Raw genomic sequence first — 22,996 nt, forward strand, 5'->3', positions numbered from 1 at the left:
GGGTCCCTGACAAAGTTTAGAAAAAATAACTGTTAGGATTTAGAAGACATTTGTAGAATCCCCCCAGAAGCAAAGATTTTATATATATATTCAAAGATTTGCACAACTTTTCATGATTTTTAAAAAAATTGCAGATCTACGCGCTATGAGCTTGTAGATCTGCTATTTTCAAATAGCCAAAGTATAAGCTGCATCAGAGAGTGAAACTCAACATCGTTTGGTTAGCAAATTGTATTACAAAAACACAGATGAGGTCAGATTTTATACACATTTCATTTCTTGAAAGGCAAGGTGTGTATTTTTGCCACGATTAGGTCTGAGACTGTATGCTCCTGCATGAATTATGCTAGTTTGAGTATTATTGTCATTAGGTTGTTGTACACATACGTCTAGTGTCAGAAAAATGGAAGGGGTTATAGCAATGAGAACGTCAACACTTGTTTTATCAAGACATATCGCTAACAGTTTTCTCACAGTAAACGTCCTTTGGCTACGTCTGCTTCTAGAGAGAAAACTATAGAGCACCGACTTGTTCAAGTGCTTCATCGTGCCAAAGTTCTATACTGTACATTATGTGGATTATTGTGTATTATCATTAATAAGGCCCGGGAAAGCAACCACTTTAACCATTATTTTATACTTTGGCTATTGTGTCTCTAGTGTTCAGAAGGAAAGGGCATCACAGGCATCATTAATTACCAACTCAAAATAGAGTCAATCTTTAGCAAACCGTCTAATTATGTCATTACACTGCTATAGCAAACAGTCTGACATTAAACACTGACTGACTGTAGCTCAATGTGACAGAAGGGCTTAAGTTGGTGTCAGAGAAAATAAAAAGGCATGATTTCATTACAGGTTGTAACCATATCATGTTGCTAATATTCTTACGGACACATTTCAGTAGCACCAAATTCTGCTTACTCAATGTTTTTTGACCCGGAGATTTCACATTATAGAGCATCTAAAATCTACTCTATAGCGTCTATTTTCAGGCCACAAGGACCCCTCAGCTGAGAGAGAGAGATGAAGCAGAGACCCCACACACACACACAGTCACACACACACACACACAGTCACACAGTGTAGGGGCGGCCATAGCTGAGTGGTTAGTGAGCCCGCCTAGGGAGCCAGAGGCCCTGGTTGCCCCAGGTACGATTCCAGGCCAGACCAGCATATGTGTCGATGAAATGAAATTTGTCCCTGAGCAAGACTCTTAACCCCTAATTGCTCACAGGTTCTCATTGGAAACAAGACCGCAAGGACTTTCATGAACGTCCTGTTAAAGGAATTATCCTTATCCTTACAGTCACACAGTCACACACACACACACACACACACACACACTATGAAATTGTGTGACCGGTTACACTTTCTCATAGATTTCATAGATCAGCTTCATAGAGTTGTTTGTCAGCAACTGTCATCAGTGATGGATTGATGTTAAAGTGTATTTTGATGGATTGATGTTGAAGTGTATTTTGATGGATTGATGTTAAAGTGTATTTTGATGGATTGATGTTAAAGTGTATTTTGATGGATTGATGTTAAAGTGTATTTCCAGACATTTAAACCAGGTAAACAGTCAACACTTAGTAAACTTGACCTTTCACTACTCTTTCCCTCTCCACACCAAACCTCTTTGACAAAAAAAATAGCTGATCTACAAGCCTTGTAGTTCTGCTGTTTTTTTGGGGGCTAAAGTTCTCCTCTGTAATGTATAGGGATGCTAGGGTTCAAGTGGTCAATGTAAAAATGTAAAATAAAATCCTGTAGTAACTCTGAGGACCCCCTAGGGGTCCCGGACGCCCCGTTGAAGGCCCCTGAACTAATAGGTTTCATCACATACATGGTCCATAGTTACAGTATGATGACAAACAGGCAGTAAAACAGGCGAGGGACGTGTGTGTCTGTCATTATGCTGATAAAGGCTACTGATAGGCCTGTACATGATCGTCTAATGGCAATTATTTTTTGCATAATCGTCATAATTGTTTCCATGTTGAAAAATGTTCACAAACAAGCAGAAATAGCAGATCTACAAGCTCACAACGAGTCATGTATAAAATTATTACATATGTCAATAATTTCTTTGTATTTTGAAGTTCTTTGTCAAGGATTTATTTTTTTGTCGCATTCCTAAGCCAAAAATAACAAACACTAAACAATACCCATGAATTCAAGTCTCCATGGGGTGACTAATACATAGGGGTAAAAAGTTATTTTGGGGGTGAACTATCCCTTTAAGACCGGGAACGCATCTGTGTCATTTTAAAAACATTCTTTGGGCTATTCAAAAATAGCAGATCTACAAGCTCATAGCGCGGCACCGAGTGCCGCGCTATGAGCTTGTATGTCTGCTATTTTTGGAGGAAAAAAGATCGTGAAAATGTGTGCAAATCTATGAATATATACATTTTAACTCAAATCTTTGCCTCTGGGGGGGTCCCTGGAACAACATATTTTGAGATGGGGGTCCGCGGCCAAATACATATAATTTCAGGGGTCCTTGACATGAAAAACGTTTTTTTTAAAAAACGTTTTAGAAGACATTTGTAGAATCCCCCCCGAAGCAAAGATTTTAGTTAGAAATGTTGGCTTTAAAGGAGGAGTTCACCCATAAAATTACTTATTTTCTATCAATTACACACCCCATGAAGCCTTGATTTCATGGATTTATTTTTGTTTTTGTGGCATTCCTAAGACAATGATTTGATGACCGTGTGCATTTCCGGTAGGAGACACAAATAATCTACTTTGTGTCTCCTACCGGATACATTAGCCGGTAGGAGACTGGAATCAAATTATTAGCTTAGGAATGCAACAAAAACAAAAAAGAATCCATGGATTCAAGGCTTCATAGGGTGTGCAATTGATAGAAAATAAGTACTTTTTTTGGGTGAACTCCTCCTTTAAAAAAAATATATTCAAAGATTTGCACACATTTTCACGATACAAAATAAAATAAAATAAAATAGCAGATATACAAGCTCATAGCGCGGCACTCGCAGCAGCTACAGAGCTTCCTCTTTGATGTGTGTGTCAGCGTGGTTCAGGGCTGCTTTGATTTAGATCTGTCCCGTCGTGTTGAGTCTTAACTCATGACATGTGTCATCATGCATGGCACATGTTTCCTCTTCTATCTGATCAAAGCAACAGAACATGTTTACATCTCCTCTCCGTCGGCCAGAAACCTCTTATCTCTTTGTATTTATTTTCTCAAATTAACGGCCCCTCCTCCATCACACTACACTCAGTGGTGGAAAGTAACTAAGTACATTTACTTAAGTACTGTACTTAAGTAAAATTTTGAGGTATTTGTACTTTACTTGAGTATGTCCAATTTCCATTACTTTTACTTCTACTCCACTACATCTCAGAGGCAAATATTGTACTTTTACTCCACTACAATTATTTGAAAACTTTAGTTACTAGTTACTTTTTTAGATATAAATTATGATATAATGAAACATACATTAACCACTTTAGCCCTATTTTATACAAAAGCTATTTGAAAATAGCCGATCTACAAGCTCACAACGCGTCGCATCGCGACGCGTTGTGAACTTGTAGATCTGCTATTTTCAAATATTTAGTACTTTTACTTTTGGTACTTTCAGTACATTTTGATGCCAATACTTTTGTACTTTTACTCAAGTACATTTTTTATTCTGGACTTTTACTTGTAACAGAGTATTTTTATATTGCAGTATTGGTACTTTTACTTAAGTAAATAATTTGAGTACTTTTTCCACCACTGGGCACATGTTTCCTCTTCCATCTTATCAAAGCAACAGAACATGTTTACATCTCCTCTCCGTCGGCCAGAAACCTCTTATCTCCATCATTTTTTGACTTTTTGTATTTATTTTCTCGAATTAACGGCCCCTCCTCCATCACGCTACACTACAGAGTCACACAGAAGCATCAAAACAAAGTAGCAGACCTACAAGCTCGAAACGCGGCGCGAAGCTCCGCGTTTCGAGCTTGTAGATCTGCTACTTTGTTTTCAGATCAAGCATCAAGCATCAAAACAAAGGAACAGATCTACAAGCGAAGCGACGCATTTCGAGCTTGTAGATCTGTTACTTTTGAATTTGAATCCTGACAAGTAACAGTTATGGACATATGTAAGGTACGATATAAATATATTTGTTCTAGTTTGTAATTAAATTGAGAAAATAGCCCTGTTGGCATGTTAGAACATTTTCTCTCTTCTATCATATCAAAGCAACACTGCATTTATTCATAGTTTTTTTTCTAGTTTGTAACGACATTGAATGAATAGAACGTTATAACTGCATAAAGGAACCAACGTGATCTCTTATTCATGACTGACATCAAATGAGAGTCGTTTAAAAGGTAGCCTACGCGGTTTTCTTTGGTTAAAACTTGTTTTGTGGAAAAAATAAAACAAATATACCCTGACAGTAATCACTGTTATAGAGTGTTTGTGCTCAGTTGTCCACCATGCTCTTTAATAAACTGAACATTCATATGCAGGTAGGTTGTCAATCTCATCCAATCAGAAGAGAGAGAGAACATATGTATCAGCTTCAGTTTTATAGTATTCCAATTTCTGTCTTCATGCGTCTCTCTCTCTCTCTCTCTCCCGATTGGATAAAATGTGCATCCTGACCTGAATGCATGTTCCGTTTACTAAAGAGCTGAGAGAAATGGAGACAAACACTCCATAACAATGATTACTAACAGAATATATAAGAGCTATTTAACTAAAGATCATATATCCCTACCTTTAACAGGACAAGATATTAATTACAAACATAAATGTGGCTTTGCAGGAAGAACATGTATCTTTCCTGATGATCCTCACGTTTAAATGAAAAGGAAAACATGTTTATAACCATAATTATATTAAATAATAATAACTGTATAAATGATAACGCAAAAAAATAATATCAGATCTGTTACAGTGCTGCTGCTAGCCGCCCAGCAACAACAGCTAGCTATAGCCTTCTTCTTCTTCTTCTCAAAAGGGGGCATAGCCGTGAAAAAAAATAGCAGATCTACAAGCTCACAGCGCGTCGCGGAAGCGACGCTCTGTGAGCTTGTAGATCTGCTATTTTTTACGGCGCGCGGCGCCGTAGCACGGGCGAAGTATAGTGAAGCCATGGCTTAAGCCTATATTGGTCCCACATTACAGCAAAAACCCTTTAAAGACACAAAAACACTAAGAAATAAACCTGCTTATTAAACAGCTCTTTGTATGAGAGCAGGGCGGGGTTATCGTCGTTGTAATAAAGCTGTAACAACACGATAATAACGCTTATTCCCGCTGTAACAACCGAAGCTAAACGTTAGCATCCCCACGTTAGCATTTACAAAGCAGCAATAATTAAGGCCCCGGCGGAGACGGGAGCCGGTGAGCGTTCACACAGGCGGCGGGCGACAAAGATACAGGCGAACATTTATGTTTCCCCCAATGTAATGCAGTGTTCACATAGGCAGCTACAAAGATACAGGCGAACATTTATGTTTCCCCCAATGTAATGCCGTGTTCACACAGGCAGCTACAAAGATACAGGCGAACATTCATTTTCAATGTAAGCCATGCAGCGACGTGAGGATACAGCGCGACGTTTGTATATGTACAAACAGCACACAAAGAAAAAGTTGAGCTGGTTTCAACTTCAGCGACAAAGACACAAAGCTACAAATACGCTACAACTGTGTGATGATGATATTGTATTTTTTGGTGTCATTTATTTATGCTATGTTGATGAGTTGAATACATAGGACCTCAATGGAAACAACTAGTCCACTACACTTTTTTTTTTAGTGTGATCCTTTTAGACTGTGTACATGTATGGCTGTGTGCTCGTGCTGCTTGCATTCCTCTCTGAATAATACAATATCAATCAAACAACGCTGTGTATCTCGTGTATCTGCCTGTGTGAACGCAGCATGATTATCCGCCCAGCGAATCGCTGCCGCCTGCTAGCTAGGCTAACCGCTGCTGCTACTGTCAAAAGGACATAAGACACAGAATGTCACAAAGCTCTTATATTATATAACGCATATAATGCGCGATAGAAGACGCGTCTTAACCCGTTAATCGGAGGCTTTAGAGCCCGCTGGCTTCAACGCGACACGTCGGCGTCGAACACAAAGGCGGGTTTGGTTTAGGTTCAGTTTAAATGATATAATGATTCAGACTCACTATTCTTTAATGTGCACCATCTTCTCTCTCCTCCGCTCGCGCTCCTCCTCCCCGGCCCTAGTGCGGCTGCGCGCGAGAGTCAGCCGTCTGACTGGCGGAGAAAGGCCTCCAATGAGAGTGTCGCTGGAGGTTGCCAGGTTTGGCGAGAGAGATTAAGCAAATGGGTCAATGAAAAACAAGGAACGCATGGGACCACAATGGAAACAATTAAGCCCTTATAGGACTTGTTGTGTTATCCTTTTAGTATTATTGTATAATTTTACCTCTGTACTATTTTTGCAAACTGTTAAAAAGTATTCAATCAATCAAAGTGACTACTAGGCCAATTGAGCACTTTAAACCTATAATTTGAAAATAGCAGATCTACAAGCTCACACCCTGTCGCATTGCTACGCGTTGTGAGCTCGTAGATCTGCTCTTTTGCCATTTTGCAGCGGCGATTTGAAAATAATAGATCTACAAGCTCACAACGCGTCGCATCGCGACGCGTTGTGAGCTTGTAGATCTGCTATTTCCAAAATAATCTTGAAAAAACTCATTTTGACGCGTTTTGAATATTTTTTTAAAACATTTTAAAAACACAAATCTAAATCTTGTATGGTGGGACCCTAGCTGGCACAACATATTTTCAGATGTAGCTCTGTAGACAAATAACTTGGGGTCCTTGACATAAATATATTTGAAACCACTGGTTTAAACAACATTTAGGAAACAACAAGTCCAAATAAACAACTACACTTTATAAACAAGCCTTAAAAAAATGCAAACCGCAACCAATTATTTACAAGCTACTTTGGGCGAAACAAGCCCAAAGTAGCGTATATTAATAAGCAGACCTGGCAACGCTGAGTTTGTTCCGCCCTCTGAAATATCCCATTGGCTTAGAGATGTTGTTGTGCGCCCAACAGTGACCCCTGCAGGATCATTTACTGACTTTTAATAGGACAATTTTACACTGGGGTCAATTCACGCTGTAGGTTGCAGATCCGGTTCCTAGAGCGGATACGGAAACAGAAACAGTCTGCGTGCGTGTACCTTTTACTGTGTGGAAATGACTGGATACAGTAGGCGGGCTCTAGACCGGATCTAAGTAGCGGGCAGTAAATAGACACCATGGCTTTCCACAGGTACTGCGGTAATTTTATTGAATACAGGAAAGGTGGGCACTAGGGAAGAGTGGGCACCAGGAAAGGTGGACACCGGGAAATCTGGGCACTAAGAAGAGTGGGCACTAGGGAAATTTGGGCATCTGGAAGAGTGGGCACTTTGGGTGGGGGGGGGAGGGGGGTTGGAGTGGGCACCAGGGAAATGTGGGCACCAGGAGGACTGGGCACTGGGAAAACTGGGCACTATTAAGAAGAGTGGACACTAGGTGCACTGGTGCAATATCCGTTTTTTTTTCTCCTATCATTTTATAGTGTACTCTTTAGCTTCGTTTTCTTTATGCTAGCATTCAGCTATTTGACTTTTTTTTTAAACATAGGCAACTCGTTTTTTCTATTTTTTAACAGTAGGCTATATATGTTTAGCTATCTTAACATTGATCATTTAACCGTTTTTGCAATTGTAGTGCAATGCAGTGCAAATACAATGTAGCACTTTGAGATTAGTGTCAAATATATTGTGTTACAAATAAAATGTACTAGTATTATCATCATTTCCCTAGTGCCCACTCTTCCAAGGTGCCCATTTTTCCCTAGTGCCCAGAATGTTTTGCTGCCCACATTTCCTGTTACCATTTTATTCAACCTACCTGCAGGCTAGTAAACTAAAGACATCTAAAACAAACAAAACAAGTTCACATAACCTATAAACTTTCACGTTTATTATATCGCTGCGGTGCATTTTGTAAATGGTAGTCTGGCAGTTGTGCAAAAACATTTACATTATAAAATACAGTAAGATACCATGCTGACAATTATGTCACATGAAATAAGACATTTTAATCATGCCCATAACACATATCAAAATGTTTTAATTACTCAATTGCTTGTCATGTTTATATAAAATGTAATAAGTCAATGGGAAAGTTAAATGTACAATATAAACAACAACATTCATTGATAATGACATTGAACTATCGCAATAAATCCAAATCTGCCCCAAACAATGTAGTTAGATAACACAAATATAATAAGCATTTAGTTGAAACATTAATACTTTTTTTATTACCTGCAAAAGGCTTTCTGTAAATATAAAGTTAAAAAAAAAACATTTCAGTGTTGATGGAGGCAGAACTTAACGCTCTCTAGTCGGACATGATCAGAATAAAATCTAGACATTCAACGTCCCTTTTAAGCCACATTTTCTCTTTCCAGTTTTCTCCAGGAGAAGAAAGGCACATCACAACATTTGTAATAACAAACATTAACAAAAAGTTCAAGACATTTCAAATGTCACTTTTTAATATATAGGCTAGTCTTCCTTATTTTCAGCAGGTATCGCTTCAATACGCTTGTACTGTACGTTGCTGAGAAAATGCATATAATAATACATTAACCAGTGGTTCTCAACCTTTTCAGGCCACGACCCCCCAAAATAATCATTTGAACGCGGACCCCCCCAAAACTATCATATTTGAACTGGGTACCCCCCAAAATAATCATATTTGAACTGGGTACCCCCCCAAAACTATCATATTTGAACTGGGGACCCCCCCAAAATAATCATATTTGAACTGCGGACCCCCCCAAAACTATCATATTTGAACTGGGGACCCCCCCAAAATAATCATATTTGAACTGGGGACCCCCCCAAAATAATCATATTTGAACTGAGGACCCCCCACCCTGACAAGCCCTTGGAATTGTAGGGGTTGAGGTATTACATTTAGTTTGACTAGGTTCCACAGATAAATAATGTGAAAATAGCCGATCTACAAGCTCACAACGCCTCGCAAGTGAGCTTTTTAAAATAAATTTATCACAATTTTTGCCACTTCCGTATATTATTTGCCAATTTTCACTAGACCAGTTTTTATAGTATAGTTTGTGGATTACTTTTATGCAGTAATGGTCTTTTTTAATATAATTTAATTTATTTTAGGTATTAAAAAGGTCTTAAACCCCCCCCCCCCCCCAATCATGTGGGAACCGACCCTCCCTGGGGATCCCGACCCACAGGTTGAGAACCACTGACATAAACAGAACAGGGACAAAGTGGTTCCCATAGCAACAGGGCAACATGTTCATGTCTTTGAAACCATCAGCATTTAGAAGAGGGGAAAAACTTTCCAGATGAGAGGAACTTGTAACCGTTCCCTGAGGGAAGTCTGACGGGATGAGGTTGATCCCCAGAACCAGAGCCGCTCCCCTTACAGTTCGTGCCAGCCTTAGGCGGAGGAGGAGGAGGCGGCGGAGGCGATTTTTTCGGCTCCGATTTCCTGCGCCCGTTAGTTTGGCTCTGATCAGAGCTCTGGTCCCGGCGCGCTCCCTCCTGACTCCTCCTGGCGGTCGACTCCGGTCTGGGCGAGAGATGCAGCAAGCCCAGGACGTCCTTCCGAACCGTGCTCATCTTCATGTTGCCGCCCCGGAGGATGCTGGCCGAGTCGGGCAGCACCTCGTGTTTCTGGGTGGCGTTCGCCCAAAACGTCTTCAGGTTGTGAATGGCCTGGACCTTGGTGTTGTTGTTGCTGCCAGGAGGAGGAGGAGGAGCGCCGCTCTGCTTCTGTTGGAGCCCGTGGGGTTCTGCCGCGGCGTGGTGGTCGTTCGCGGGGCTGGTGCAGGCCGAGGTGGAGCCGGTGCTGGAGGAGAAGGAGAGGGCGGGGGAAGGGGCGCTGCCGGAGGGCGAGGGGACATCGGAGATGGTGGAGACGGAGAGGTTACTGGAGCAGCGTGAAGGTGAGCCGCGTGCCACGTAAGCAGCGGGAGAGGAGAACGTCAGGCCAGGTTGGGCGTTCGAGCGGTCCGAGGAATGCAGAGAGCTCCTCTCTTTGAGGGAGGGCGAGGGAGAGGAGGACACGGAGAGAGCCGGGCTGCTGTGGCCAGAAGAAGAACCCATCTTCTGCAAGGAGGAGGAACGGCAGGGCGGTTTGGGCAGAGTCGGGGGAGGCGTCGAGAGAGAGGTAGAGAGCGGCGAAAGATAAGCGGGGGAGAGGAGGAGGGGGGACGAACCGGCTCTTAGACTCGGTCCGCCGCCGGGCCTGCTGAAAGCGCTGGTTTTAGACGGACGGAACCCTAGCCCTCCTCCGGTGGGGTTCAGAGGTGAGGAGGAGGTGGTGGTGGTGTTGGGGAGGAGGGGTTGTGGTTGTTTAACGACGCTCTCGCCTCCTTGCCTCTCGGCTGCCTCCGTCGATGTCTTCTCCATGGCTCCTCCGGTGGCTCTCTGCAGGCTCTCTACGGCCTGCATGTGGCTCTGTGTCTCTGCCAGGATCCTCTGGGCCAGCTCCTGGGCGTCCAGCTTCCCGGTGGTAGAGGAGGACGTCTCCTCCTGAGACTTGACCGTGCTGTCCGTCTCCGTGCTGGACTGGTCCGACTCTGAGCTGCTGGCCTTCCCTTCCCCGGCCCTCTGAGACGAGGACGAGCTGGAATGAAATGAAACACAAATGAACATTTTAAACGATGTGTTTGTGCTTTGAGCTCCAGGGCAGAGAGTTAAAGTGCTGTAGCCGTGGAGTCTGTGCTGTGAATCATCATTGAGAACCTTAACCCATTAAGACCGGGGAAGCATCTGTGTCATTTTTAGATTTATTTGGCTATTCAAAAAATAGCAGATATACAAGTTCATAGCGCGGCACTTGTTGCTGCGCTATGAACTTGTTGCTGCGCTATGAACTTGTATCTGTAACTCAAACTATGAACTTGTATCTGTAACTCAAACTATGAACTTGTATCTGTAACTCAAACTATGAACTTGTATCTGTAACTCAAACTATGAACTTGTATCTGTAACTCAAACTATGAACTTGTATCTGTAACTCAAACTATGAACTTGTATCTGTAACTCAAACTATGAACTTGTATCTGTAACTCAAACTATGAACTCGTATTTGTAAATTTGTAACTCAAATCTTTGCTTCTGGGAGATTTAATGTCTTCTAAATCCTAACAGTTTGCTATAATATCAGTGGTTCTCAAAACATTTCCATGTCAAGGACCACCCACAATTATATGTATTTGGCCGGGGACCCCTATCTCAAAATATGTTGTTCCATACTCCCAGAAGCAAAGATTTGAGTTAAAAAAAAAAACGCTTTAAAATATATATATATATATATATATATATATGTAAAGATTTGTAAACATTTTCACGATTTTGCAAAAAATAGCCCAAAGAAATCTAGAAGTGACAGATTCTTTCCCTGTCTAAATGGGTTTAGATCTTCATCAGAAAGAGCATTCAGACGACACTGATCAAACCTACATGGCAGGCTTGGACGTGGGGCTGGTGGCGACCGTAAGGTGCGGCGCTGGAGACTTCACCGGAGACGTGGGGGGGGTGCCGCCGCCGCCGCCGCCGCCGCTCCCCTTCATAGCGGACCCCTGACTCCCCCCCGCAGACGACCCTCCTCCTCTCCCTCCTCCTCCTCCTCCTCCTCCTCCTCCTCCTCCCATCCGCTGGAGTCTGTGCCCCGCCCCCCCGGGCAGCGGCAGCGTGTCACACCCCTTCCCCGGCAACGCCCCTCCTCCTCCTGCTAACGGCTCACTGCTGATGATGGAGAACCCCTCGTAATCGCCGTCCTCCCCTCCCTCTCCTCCCCCTCCTCCTCCTCCTCCTCCTCCTCCTCCCCCTCCTCCTCCTCCTCCTCCTCCGTGATTGGTCAGTCGACCCCTCGACAGGCCGCCGGCGTGATGATGTCGCTGCTGCTGCTGCCTCTCCGTCTCTATGATGTCACTTCCTGCCGGCTCCGGGCGGGACAGGAAGCTGAGCGAGGAGGCGAGGGAGCTCAGGCTGTAGACGGAGACGGCGTCGGCGGAGAGGTTGTCCGCCGGGCAGATGGTGTGGGGGGGCACGAGGGATCGATGCTGCTGGGCCGCCGGGTACCCGCCGCCCCCCCCGCCCCCGCCTTGGGACCAGGGTATACCGGAGTGAGGCTGATGCAGGGGGACGGACTGGGACGAGGACAGGGACTCCAGGGACGAGGAGCTGTCCATGCTGAGACGCTTAGGAAGCTCTGTGGAGTCTGGTGGAGGAAGAAGGGGAATAAGGTGAATAAGGTGAATAAGGTGAATAAGGTGAATAAGGTGAATAAGGTGAATAAGGTGAATAAAGTGAATAAGGTGAATAAGGTGAATAAGGTGAATAAGGTGAAAACACGTTATCAGTGGTTCTCAATCTTTTTCAAAATAATCATATTTGAACTGGGGACCCCCCACCCTGACAAACACTGGGGACCCCCCACCCTAAGAAACACTGGGGACCCCCCACCCTGACAAACACTGGAGCCCATTTAGCCTGGTTCCAGTAGAACTGGGGACCCCCCACCCTGACAAACACTGGAGCCATATTAGCCTGGTTCCAGACCAATCAGTAGATTAGCAGTGCTATTAGTCTGGTTCCAGACCAATCAGTAGATTAGCAGTGCTATTAGTCTGGTTCCAGACCAATCAGTAGATTAGCAGTGCTATTAGTCTGGTTCCAGACCAATCAGTAGATTAGCAGTGCTATTAGTCTGGTTCCAGACCAATCAGTAGATTAGCAGTGCTATTAGTCTGGTTCCAGACCAATCACTAGATTAGCAGTGCTATTAGTCTGGCTATGCCAGACTAGAGCCATGTAGGAGTTGAGGCATTACATTTAGTCACTCGCTTCCACAGATAAATATTGTGAAAATACAAGAAAACTACAAGCTCGCAATGCCTCGCACTGCAAGGCATTGTGAGCTTGTAGATCGTCTATTTTCACAATGTGTGGCGTAATATTTGACAATTTGGCCGATGCCGATTTTTAATAGTAAAGTTTGTTGATTACTTTTGATGCCGTAATGATCTTATTTTAATTTTAGAGGTATCAAAAAGGTCTTAAAAGTCCTTAAATTGTAACTTTATAAATGTGCAGATACCCTGTATACACTTACACTGTACGTAGGTTTGTTAACTGTTGAGTGACAAAACAATGTTGCACATTAACCCATTAAGACCTGAGACCGATTCTACAAAATGTTGCTGTCAGTGGTTCTCAAACTTTTTCATGTCAAGGACCCCCAAAATGATATGTATTTGGCCACGGACCCCCATCTCAAAATATATTGTTCCAGGGACCCCCCAGAAACAAAGATTCGAGTTATAAATGCTCGCTTTAAAAATATATACATTCAAAGATGTGCACAGTTTTACGATTTTTCAAAAAATAGCAGATCTACAAGAGCTTGTATATCTGCTATTTTGAATAGCCAAAGTGTAAAATAATGCTTTTTAGCTCAAATCCAAAAATGACACAGATGCGTTCCAGGTCTTAACACATACAGTGCCAAGATCGCGTCAACACGTTCTTTCAAATCCATCGCTTGAGTGCCAGGATTCCTAAGAACGAGTTGACACGTTCTTTTGAATTTTCATTGTTTAATCTGTGATCGCACGGCTGTGTTTATTTCTCATCAACACTTTCGTTTTCCACTTACGTCACACTCACCCGGAGCCGGATGTAAAAAAATAAATTCATTTCCGGGTCACGTTGTTTTTCTCCGGTGATTTTCGGCCAGAATAAGGAAAAACACGGTTTTTCACACGGTATAAAAGACAAACGGACAGCTCAACTTCTATTTTCTTTGGTCCGGGTGACTAACAGTCATCGTCGTAGTGTATCACATAGTTTTCAGGCCGATCAGCGGGCCGGGAATTGTCGAAAACGTCACATCCTTTGAATGACCGGATATGACGTGGGCCTGTTTGGGAGGGGGTGAGCGAGGTGATCAATGTTTGGATGTGCTGCTCTCTACTGGTGGAACAATCGTAGGTGCTTGACAACACAATCAGAGAATGTATTTGAATGAAAAATTACAAAACAAAAAAATTAAAAAACACGCAAATTGCTGGCACAGGGGTGAGTACATTATGAATAAACTCTGGCAGTCAATGTGTTAAAGGGGGTTAAGCAGGTCATCTGGGGACCCCCCAAAAATCATTTGGGGACCCCACCCCAACCCACAGTTTGAGAACCATTGCGTTAGATGAAATATAAGGACATTTGCAGTCGAGTAAAATGTGGAAAAAATATCAGAGCCTGGATTTAATGTTGGAACCAAAGCGTTTCTTACCAAAGAGAGCCAGCAGAGACTGCAGGGCAAAGTGCATGGTCCTCCTGCTAGCCTGCTTCCCCGTCTTCAGCACCACCTCCTCCTGACCCACCTCACAGAGGTCAAACCCTACGAGACACAGGGTTAAAGGGACATTTCACCGATTTTGCATCAAACCCCTATTTTGGGTCTAGGACCCATAAACATGATCCTGGTGTGTTTTTTGTGTTTTCTCTGTATTTTTAGATTTCTATCCATATCCTCAGAGACTATGAGTCATTTGACTCATAGTCTCTTTATCTCACCTTATTTCCTGACTACAATGTAGACCACACCCCCACGCAGCCTCCCCTCCCCACAAGGAAGGGCAGTGCCCCAAAGCATTATGGTCATTGTAGTAATGCAGCAGTCCAGTCAAAGCCCAGTCAAACACACAGACTTCTATAATTTTCTGGCCATAGGGTGCAAATTTCTAATTTTGCTACTGTTATCTACTACAAATATTATTAACATTGAGTGACTGTAAGTTCTTCCAGGGGTGAAATGCTCCTTTAACATGTATCCATTGTAGGCTATGTCATGCTTCTATTATTACCTTTAAACTTGAATTCACTATCATGTTCAGAAATGCCATATTTACCTGGAAAATATGTTATAATAGGGCTGTAAGCAGTGGTTGTAAAAGTACTCACATGTGTTACTTAAGTAAAAGTATTAATACTGCAATGTGGAAGTACTCACATTCAAAATTTACTCGAGTAAAAGTACAAAGTATTGGTATCAAAGTGTACTTAAAGTACCAAAAGTAAAAGTACTAAAATGTTTGAAAATAGATCTACAAGCTCACAATGCGACGCGTTGTGAGCTTGTAGATCTGCTATTTTCAAATAGCCTAGTTATAAACTAGGGCTAAAGTGGTTAATGTATGTTTTATAATGTAATCATTTATATCTGCAAAGTAACTAGTAACTAAAGTTTTCAAATAATTGTAGTGGAGTAAAAGTACAATATTTGCCTCTGAGATGTAGTGGAGTAGAAGCAAAAGTACAGACAATTGGAAATACTCCAGTAAAGTAAAAGAACAGTAATTGAGTAAATGTACTTAGTTACTTTACACACCAGTCAATGCTTTATCTTCAATGAAACATAAAGTAAATAAAAGCTGAAGGTGTTTAGTGTTCTGCTGACGTACCGAGGGCAGCCAGGAACTCATGACAGCCAGGCAGTCTCCACAGCTGCACGCTGATGGACACCTGGATGGGAGCCAATGAGAAGTCTTGCTCCTTGTCACCTGACTGCAACACCTGGTGAAGCTTTGGGAGGAGGCGATGGGGTTGAAGGTCAACATGGAGAGATGAGGAGGAAAGGACACAAATATCACCATAACACATAGAGTCAGCATATGTTTGGTTAATTGGTGCAATACAATAATTCCCCAATAATAATTGGGGAATACCACTCATTTTCAACATTGAACCATGTCATAACATACCTTAGAATATACCTTTCCTTATAGCTGCAGACCTAGAAAAGGTCATTCACGCTTTTATCTCCTCCAGACTTGACTATTGCAATGCACTTTATTCAGGGATCAGTAAGAAAAATGTTCATAGATTGCAACTGATACAAAATGCTGCTGCTAGGCTCCTGACCCGCGCAAAGAGAGGTGAGCACATTACACCAGTCCTTGCGGCCCTTCATTGGTTACTGGCTGTGAGTTTTAGAATTGATTTTAAGATTTTACAGTTTGTTTGTAAATGGTCACGCTCCTGTGTATATATGTGATCTTTTAACTCCTTATAAGCCAGGCCGCTGCCTGAGATCATCCAGCAGGGCCTTATTGACGGTACCAAAGTCTCGCCTTGTCACAAAGGGCGACCGGGCTTTAGCCGTTCGGGCCCCTCGGCTGTGGAACTCACTGCCTGGGGGCCTCAGGCAGGCAAACTCAGTATCCTCTTTCAAATCTCTTCTAAAAACTCACTTTTATCGCACTGCTTTTTCCTAGATTATGAATTGCTGTACTATGTATGAAATGAATGTCTGGTTTGTATTGTATTTTTTAACTGTTGTTATTGTAAAGCACTTTGTAACTTGTTTTTGAAAGGTGCTATATAAATAAAGTTATTATTATTATTATTATTATTATTATTATTATTATTATAGAGCAGCGGTCTTCAACAGGGGGTCCGGGACCCCTAGGGGGTCCTCAGAGCTACTATAGGGGATCCACCAAATCTTTGTGTGAGAAGATTTTTTTTTTTACATCAACCACTTGAACCCTAGCATCCCTATTCTGAGGAGAACATTAGCCGAAAATAGCAGATCTACAAGCTCACAACGCTTCGCGCTGCGAGGCGTTGTGAGCTTGTAGATGTCGCCTAGAACTGGAGAATTGATTGTTGGGGTCATGTGATCTTTGCTCCGCCCTCTAGGCTGCCTCATTCACTAGAATGGTAAATCTCACTTCCAGCTGAAACAGTGTGACTTGAATATAAAGTCAAGACTTATTAGAGCATTTTCAGCCAATTGATTTCTATTATCTACATGTGCAATGTCTTGTGAAATGTGATATATAACCATATGACATTATAAACTACTACAAGTCGCACTGCAGTAGTCAACACGAACACGAACACAAAATCAACACTACCTTTGTGCCTGACCCAAGTCGCCTATTTCAGTATAAAAACGTACCATTCCCAGCATGCATTTAACCGCCTTCATGGGGTGGATACAAGAGATTATTTAAGTGTTTTAGCTGCACAAATTACTACTGAAACTACTGAAACTACTTTCTACAACTGAAACTACTTCCAACCACGCATGAATGCTGACTAGATTCAGAGGACATCAAACTATTTCATGTCAAGACCCAAATTGATACAAATTAGGCCGCAGACCCCCATTTGCATAGATCGTGTGCCAGGGACCACCATAAGAGAAGACCTGTGTAGTTATTGAGGAGATAACAGTGGAGAAAGTGAAATCTGAAAAAGTCATTCTCTCATTGGGTTAACTTCTACACCCGGTGAAATAACAGGGAAATTAAACTGTTCCTCGTTGGTGCTGATCTAGTATAATGGCGCAGGAATCCAAAATGATTTATTATAGTAAAAGTGTGACCAATTACATGTACTGGCTCAGATTAAATGCAATCGGTCTTTTAGCCGGACTGGAGGAAGGCCAAATGTGAGCCCAGGGAAAAAAAAAACATTCCATGTCACAACCAAGCCAAGGACACCGACCAGGGGTCATCACCATGCTGTCTTGTGGTGGACATTTTGGTCAAAATTAAATTTTTGCCACGGACATACTGTACAAAATGAGTGAACAACAATATTACCAGAAACACATAAAGAGCTAGCCCTGAATGACCATAACAGGTCTGTAACTCTGAGAGTGTACACATGGAACCAAATGGACCCTTACGGGTCTGTAACTCTGAGAGTGTACACATGGAACCAAATGGACCCTTACGGGTCTGTAACTCTGAGAGTGTACACATGGAACCAAATGGACCCTTACGGGTCTGTAACTCTGAGAGTGTACACATGGAACCAAATGGACCCTTACGGGTCTGTAACTCTGAGAGTGTACACATGGAACCAAATGGACCCTTACAGGTCTGTAACTCTGAGAGTTAAGGGGGTCCTTGCAAATAAAACATTTGAGAACCACTAGTAGGACTCCTAATGTGTCATAAATAGTGTCATAGTAGTGTCATACATATTCTGAAGAAAACCTGGAGACTTGACATTCAGTAATTGGGTCTTTATGATGAAAATAAGAACATTATAATGGTGTGTAAATCAAAAGAATTGCCACGGACAAGACCAAGTCTTTGCCACGGACACATTTGTCTGTGTACGGACATATTGATGACGCAAACTGCCTTATCCCATATTGTTGAAGCGCAAGGGGGCGGGTGGGGAGAGAGTCAGCGCACTGAAGTCAAGGCACAGACGGCTGTGTTGTTGACGGACAACGGATGCACGCTTATTAACAACACAAATAAAACCTGGCAAAACAGTTGCGTGCATTAGAGCAAGATGAGGATAAAGGAAACATTCAGTCTAAATGTGAAATGTGAAAATGTGAAGTGAAGTCGGACTGAATAATGACTTCACTGTAGCCTATAGTAGCCTTTTCATAAATTATATTTTCACTTAGGCTGTCCTGAAAGTTTATAATAATTAGAGAAATTTAAAGTTTCAAATACTAAAGTAGTAGTAGTAGGCGAGAATTATCAAACTGTACATTTAGACTGAATGTTTACTTTATCCTCATCTTGCTCTATAATGCACGCAACCTGTTTCACCAGGTTTTATTTGTGTTGTTTCTCAGCGTGCATCCGTTGTCCGTCAACAACACAGTAGTCTGTGCCTTGACTTCAGTGCACTGACTCTCTCCCCACCCGCCCCCTTGCGCTTCAACAATATGGGATAAGGCAGTTCGCATTGATGACCCCTGACACCGACGTCATTTCCTCTATCCTGTAATTCCGGCCGGCAGATTGGTGGCACTGGGTGGCAGACAGACTCACACCGGAAGTTCAGTGTTCAGCCTATGAGAGCCGGCTGGACAGCTTACGAACAAACACTATTTCTGAACGATTGAGACCTTTTATAAAATACTCGGCTCAGGAAAATAAAAGAAGACATATCACACATTGTTTTCTGCTTTGTTGCATTTTCGATGTGTACACGGTATCATTTTATAGAGGTATCTAAAGAGATGTGTACACTGTATCATTCTATAGAGGTATCTAAAGAGATGTGAACACTGTATCATTTTATAGAGGTATCTAAAGAGATGTGAACACTGTATCATTTTATAGAGGTATCTAAAGAGATGTGAACACTGTATCATTTTATAGAGGTATCTAAAGAGATGTGAACACTGTATCATGTTATAGAGGTATCTAAAGAGATGTGAACACTATCATTTTATAGAGGTATCTAAAGAGATGTGTACACTGTATCATTTTATAGAGGTATCTAAAGAGATGTGAACACTATCATTTTATAGAGGTATCTAAAGAGATGTGAACACTATCATTTTATAGAGGTATCTAAAGAGATGTGAACACTATCATTTTATAGAGGTATCTAAAGAGATGTGAACACTGTATCATTTTATAGAGGTATCTAAAGAGATGTGAACACTGTATCATTTTATAGAGGTATCTAAAGAGCACAATGTTATATCAGACAAGGACACACATGTGTCCATCACAGGCCGGGTTAGTTACCTTGTTAATGAGCGGTTCTCCATCAGGCCGGGTTAGTTACCTTGTTAATGAGCGGTTCTCCATCAGGCCGGGTTAATTACCTTGTTAATGAGCGGTTCTCCAGCCTCAGATGACGTCACTAGTTTGCAGAAAGCCTGGAGAGCTGGATGAGTAAGACCTGACGTAGATTCATAGAGGAGTTGATTACATATTAACCCATTCAATCCGGGAACACATCTGTGTCATGTTAGATTTCTTGGGCTATTCAAAAAGAGCAGCAGTGTTGTCCAATGTAAAACTCAAGTCACTTCCTGACCCGCCTATGTAATTGAAACACCAGAGTCCAGACTGATAGGCCAAGTGAGGAAAAATAAATCAGCCGAACGTAGTGAATCAGGCTGGATCCCAGGCTAGAAAATATGTGTGATTTTTGTCTCGGCCTGGCGAGAGTATTGCAACCTGTCCGTGTGTCCGTGTGTCCGTGTGTGTGTCCTTCTGTCTGTGACCAGCTAATCTCCGGCACCGTTGGCCCGGTCACTATGAAACTGTGCACACACACTCCCTGGATGCCAATTGGAATGTTTCAGATTGGCCTGTTACAGCGCCACCAGGAGGCTGATTTGTGCAAAAAATAATAATTGATACTACTCCTACACATTTTGTCCTAACATCACACAAATCGGTACACAGTATCTCTTTAGTCATGTGATCAACACAGATCTGTCAGATTTTCACAATCCATCCTATAGTTCTATATGTAATTTCGTTCAAATTTTCGGGGGATTAGGAAAACTATACATTTTTGGAAACTTCAGAGTATAACAAATCAGAAAATCCTTGATTTTGATCCTTGATTTTGGGGGGGAAAAATGTAATATTCGTTTTTCAACTACTTTGACTTCTAGATTACATAGGATCATGATTCAAGTGGTTAAATCTACATTTTCAGGAAATCCAATGGTGCTAATTAAAATCAGTGATCAAATAGCACATATTTACATAACAATCTAGAATTGTAATATATGATTATCTGTAGAGACAGAGACAGATGATTGATTTCTCTCATTGACACAAGGTTGCGTCATTTATTTACACAAACACAAACTAGACCAGTCTATACATCATCCTCACTATCATCATTGCTGTCACTAGCCAATGTATCTTGACAGTCTGTTTGCAGAATAGATGCCATCTCAGCTCAGGGTTGTTTTCGTAAGTTTGACTTAACTTTGGTAAGTATGCAGTGCATACAAACTTAGCTACTGTAGTTAGCAGATCCTCTGTCACATCACTGGTTTGAGAAAGCATCTTCAGAGCCTCGAGGACATCATCACCAGCTTTGAGGCTGTTCCACCAGGTAGGTTTGCCTATCCTAGAAAATCTCCCAGTGTTGTCTGCTCCTGTAAAGGCATGAAATGCCGGCAAAGCTTTGGCTCGGTCTGCACCCAGAATGTTCCATATTGGTGCCACTTCCAAAATCTCAGATGTCAGATGTCTGTGTACTGCTGACTGCCAAAATGATGAAGACTGTCAAGATACATTATACTAGTGACACAGCAATGGTGAGTGATATTCTGCAAACACATGGTAGAAGGGGACAAGCTTCCACCCACCCTTGGTGCTCTCAAGCAGCATGTCCTAAGAGTCCACATTGCTCAGCAGGAGTTCCTTGACCCACTCAACAATGGCTACTACAAGGACAAGGACGGCCAGCTGAAACCAGTTACAACTGAGTCCCTCCCAGCACCAGAGGCAATCATTGAGATGGTCAGATGTCACTGTAAGGCAGACTGTTCTTCACTTAGATGTTCGTGCAGATCAGTGGGGCTACCCTGTACGGAGCTATGTCAGTGTACTGCTGACTGCCAAAATTATGAAGACTGTCAAGATACATTGGCTAGTGACAGCAATGATGATAGTGAGGATGATGTATAGACTGGTCTAGTTTGTGTTTGTGTAAATAAATGACGCAACCTTGTGTCAATGAGAGAAATCAATCATCTGTCTCTGTCTCTACAGATAATCATATATTACAATTCTAGATTGTTATGTAAATATGTGCTATTGATCACTGATTTTAATTAGCACCATTGGATTTCCTGAAAATGTAGATTTAACCACTTGAATCATGATCCTATGTAATCTAGAAGTCAAAATAGTGGAAAAACGAATATTACATTTTTCCCCCCCAAAATCAAGGATTATGACCAAATCTGTGCCATTGATCATTTGTAAATATGTTTAATTAGCACCATTGGATTTCCTGACCCTAAAAATGTAGATTTAGCCACTAGAATCCAGATCCTATGTAATCTAGAAGTCGAGATATTGAAAAACGAATATTCAAAGGTCGCCATTTTGCAAAATCCAAGATGGCCACCATATTGGCTTCTGCACAAATGGAATCATGGATTTTCTGATTTGTTATACTCTGAAGTTTCCAAAAATGTATAGTTTTCCTAATCCCCCGAAAATTTGAACGAACCTTCTTTTTTGGACATATAGAACTGGACTACTAATTGGCTAAGATTGCCTTGCAGGATATGTCAGTTTTGAAGAAAATGCCTCAAATCATGAACGTGTTGCACGCACATTCCCACTAGGCCGAGGAAGAAATGCCACCCTTTTCACATTGGCCCGTTATAGCGCCACCAGGAGGCCACAATAACGTACCAGACCTGGCGGAGACCTGTGCTCCGAGGAGCACTTTTTCTAGTTTTAAATGTGTTTTTTTTTAAATCGGTACCGTGTTTTTTTTAAAAACGGTACCGTGATTCAAATCGTATCGTGAGTTGCGTGCATCGGTGCGTGCGCAATAACGAGACATTCCGAACGATGCATAAAAAGAAAGAAGCCGTAGGTATACCGAGCAGGGACTGCAGGGTGGTGCTGCACTGTTGGAGCACGTCCCCGGGGTCTGAGGTGGGGAAATAGACGGCGGCGGGTAGACCACTACCACCGTAACAGTCCAGTCTGAAGCCCACCGCAGACAGCAGGGTCTGCCAGCCTGGCACCCCGCCAACCTGGTGTAGAAACAGAGGGGCACAACATGGACCTTTAGTGAGCAACCACGTGGAGCGGACATGGAGAGATGAATAGATGAACACAACGGACACACTGGGACAAGGGGTTCCCAAACTTTTCAGACCGCGACGACCCCCTCCAAAATAATCCTATTTGAAATGGGGACCCCCCACCCCCCCACCACCCCGACAAGCTCTTAGAATTGTAGGCTTTACGTTTAGTTGACTCGGTTCCACGGATAAACATTGTGAAAATAGCCGATCCACAAGCTTTCAACGCCTCGCAGCGTTAAAAGTAAAAAATTACTTTTTTTCTATCGACCCCCATGGAGACTTGAATTCATGGATATGTTTTTGTTTTTGTCTCATTCCTAAGACAATAATTAGAT

At 42.3% G+C, this 22,996-nt stretch overlaps 3 protein-coding genes across 3 annotated transcripts in view; 1 reads left to right on the forward strand and 2 right to left on the reverse strand.

Moving 5' to 3' along the window:
* The window catches only part of LOC308077762 (phosphatidylinositol transfer protein beta isoform-like), a 42,332-nt gene extending 36,092 nt beyond the window's left edge, over positions 1-6,240 (reverse strand). The window contains exon 1 of the mRNA XM_080418672.1: positions 6,182-6,240. Within this exon, the coding sequence (XP_080274798.1) occupies positions 6,182-6,201 (20 nt within the window). The 5' untranslated portion in view covers positions 6,202-6,240. The remainder of the gene's footprint in view (positions 1-6,181) is intronic.
* The window catches only part of LOC308077758 (BRCA1-associated protein-like), an 801,007-nt gene that overhangs the window by 327,599 nt on the left and 450,412 nt on the right, over positions 1-22,996 (forward strand). The gene's annotated exons all lie outside the window — the stretch shown is intronic.
* Positions 9,292-22,996, reverse strand: part of LOC308079074 (tetratricopeptide repeat protein 28-like) — a 118,251-nt gene continuing 104,546 nt past the window's right edge. Inside the window, exons 31-37 of the mRNA XM_080420412.1 lie at positions 22,451-22,607; positions 19,686-19,762; positions 15,547-15,667; positions 14,376-14,483; positions 11,949-12,302; positions 11,543-11,705; positions 9,292-10,703 (exon numbers count right to left, since the gene is read on the reverse strand). Coding sequence (XP_080276538.1) covers positions 9,386-10,703; positions 11,543-11,705; positions 11,949-12,302; positions 14,376-14,483; positions 15,547-15,667; positions 19,686-19,762; positions 22,451-22,607 — 2,298 coding nt within the window. The 3' untranslated portion in view covers positions 9,292-9,385. The remainder of the gene's footprint in view (positions 10,704-11,542; positions 11,706-11,948; positions 12,303-14,375; positions 14,484-15,546; positions 15,668-19,685; positions 19,763-22,450; positions 22,608-22,996) is intronic.

This window comes from Gymnoscopelus braueri (assembly GCF_963280865.1).
Source record: "Gymnoscopelus braueri genome assembly, chromosome: 22".
NCBI classification, from domain to species: Eukaryota; Metazoa; Chordata; class Actinopteri; order Myctophiformes; family Myctophidae; genus Gymnoscopelus; species Gymnoscopelus braueri.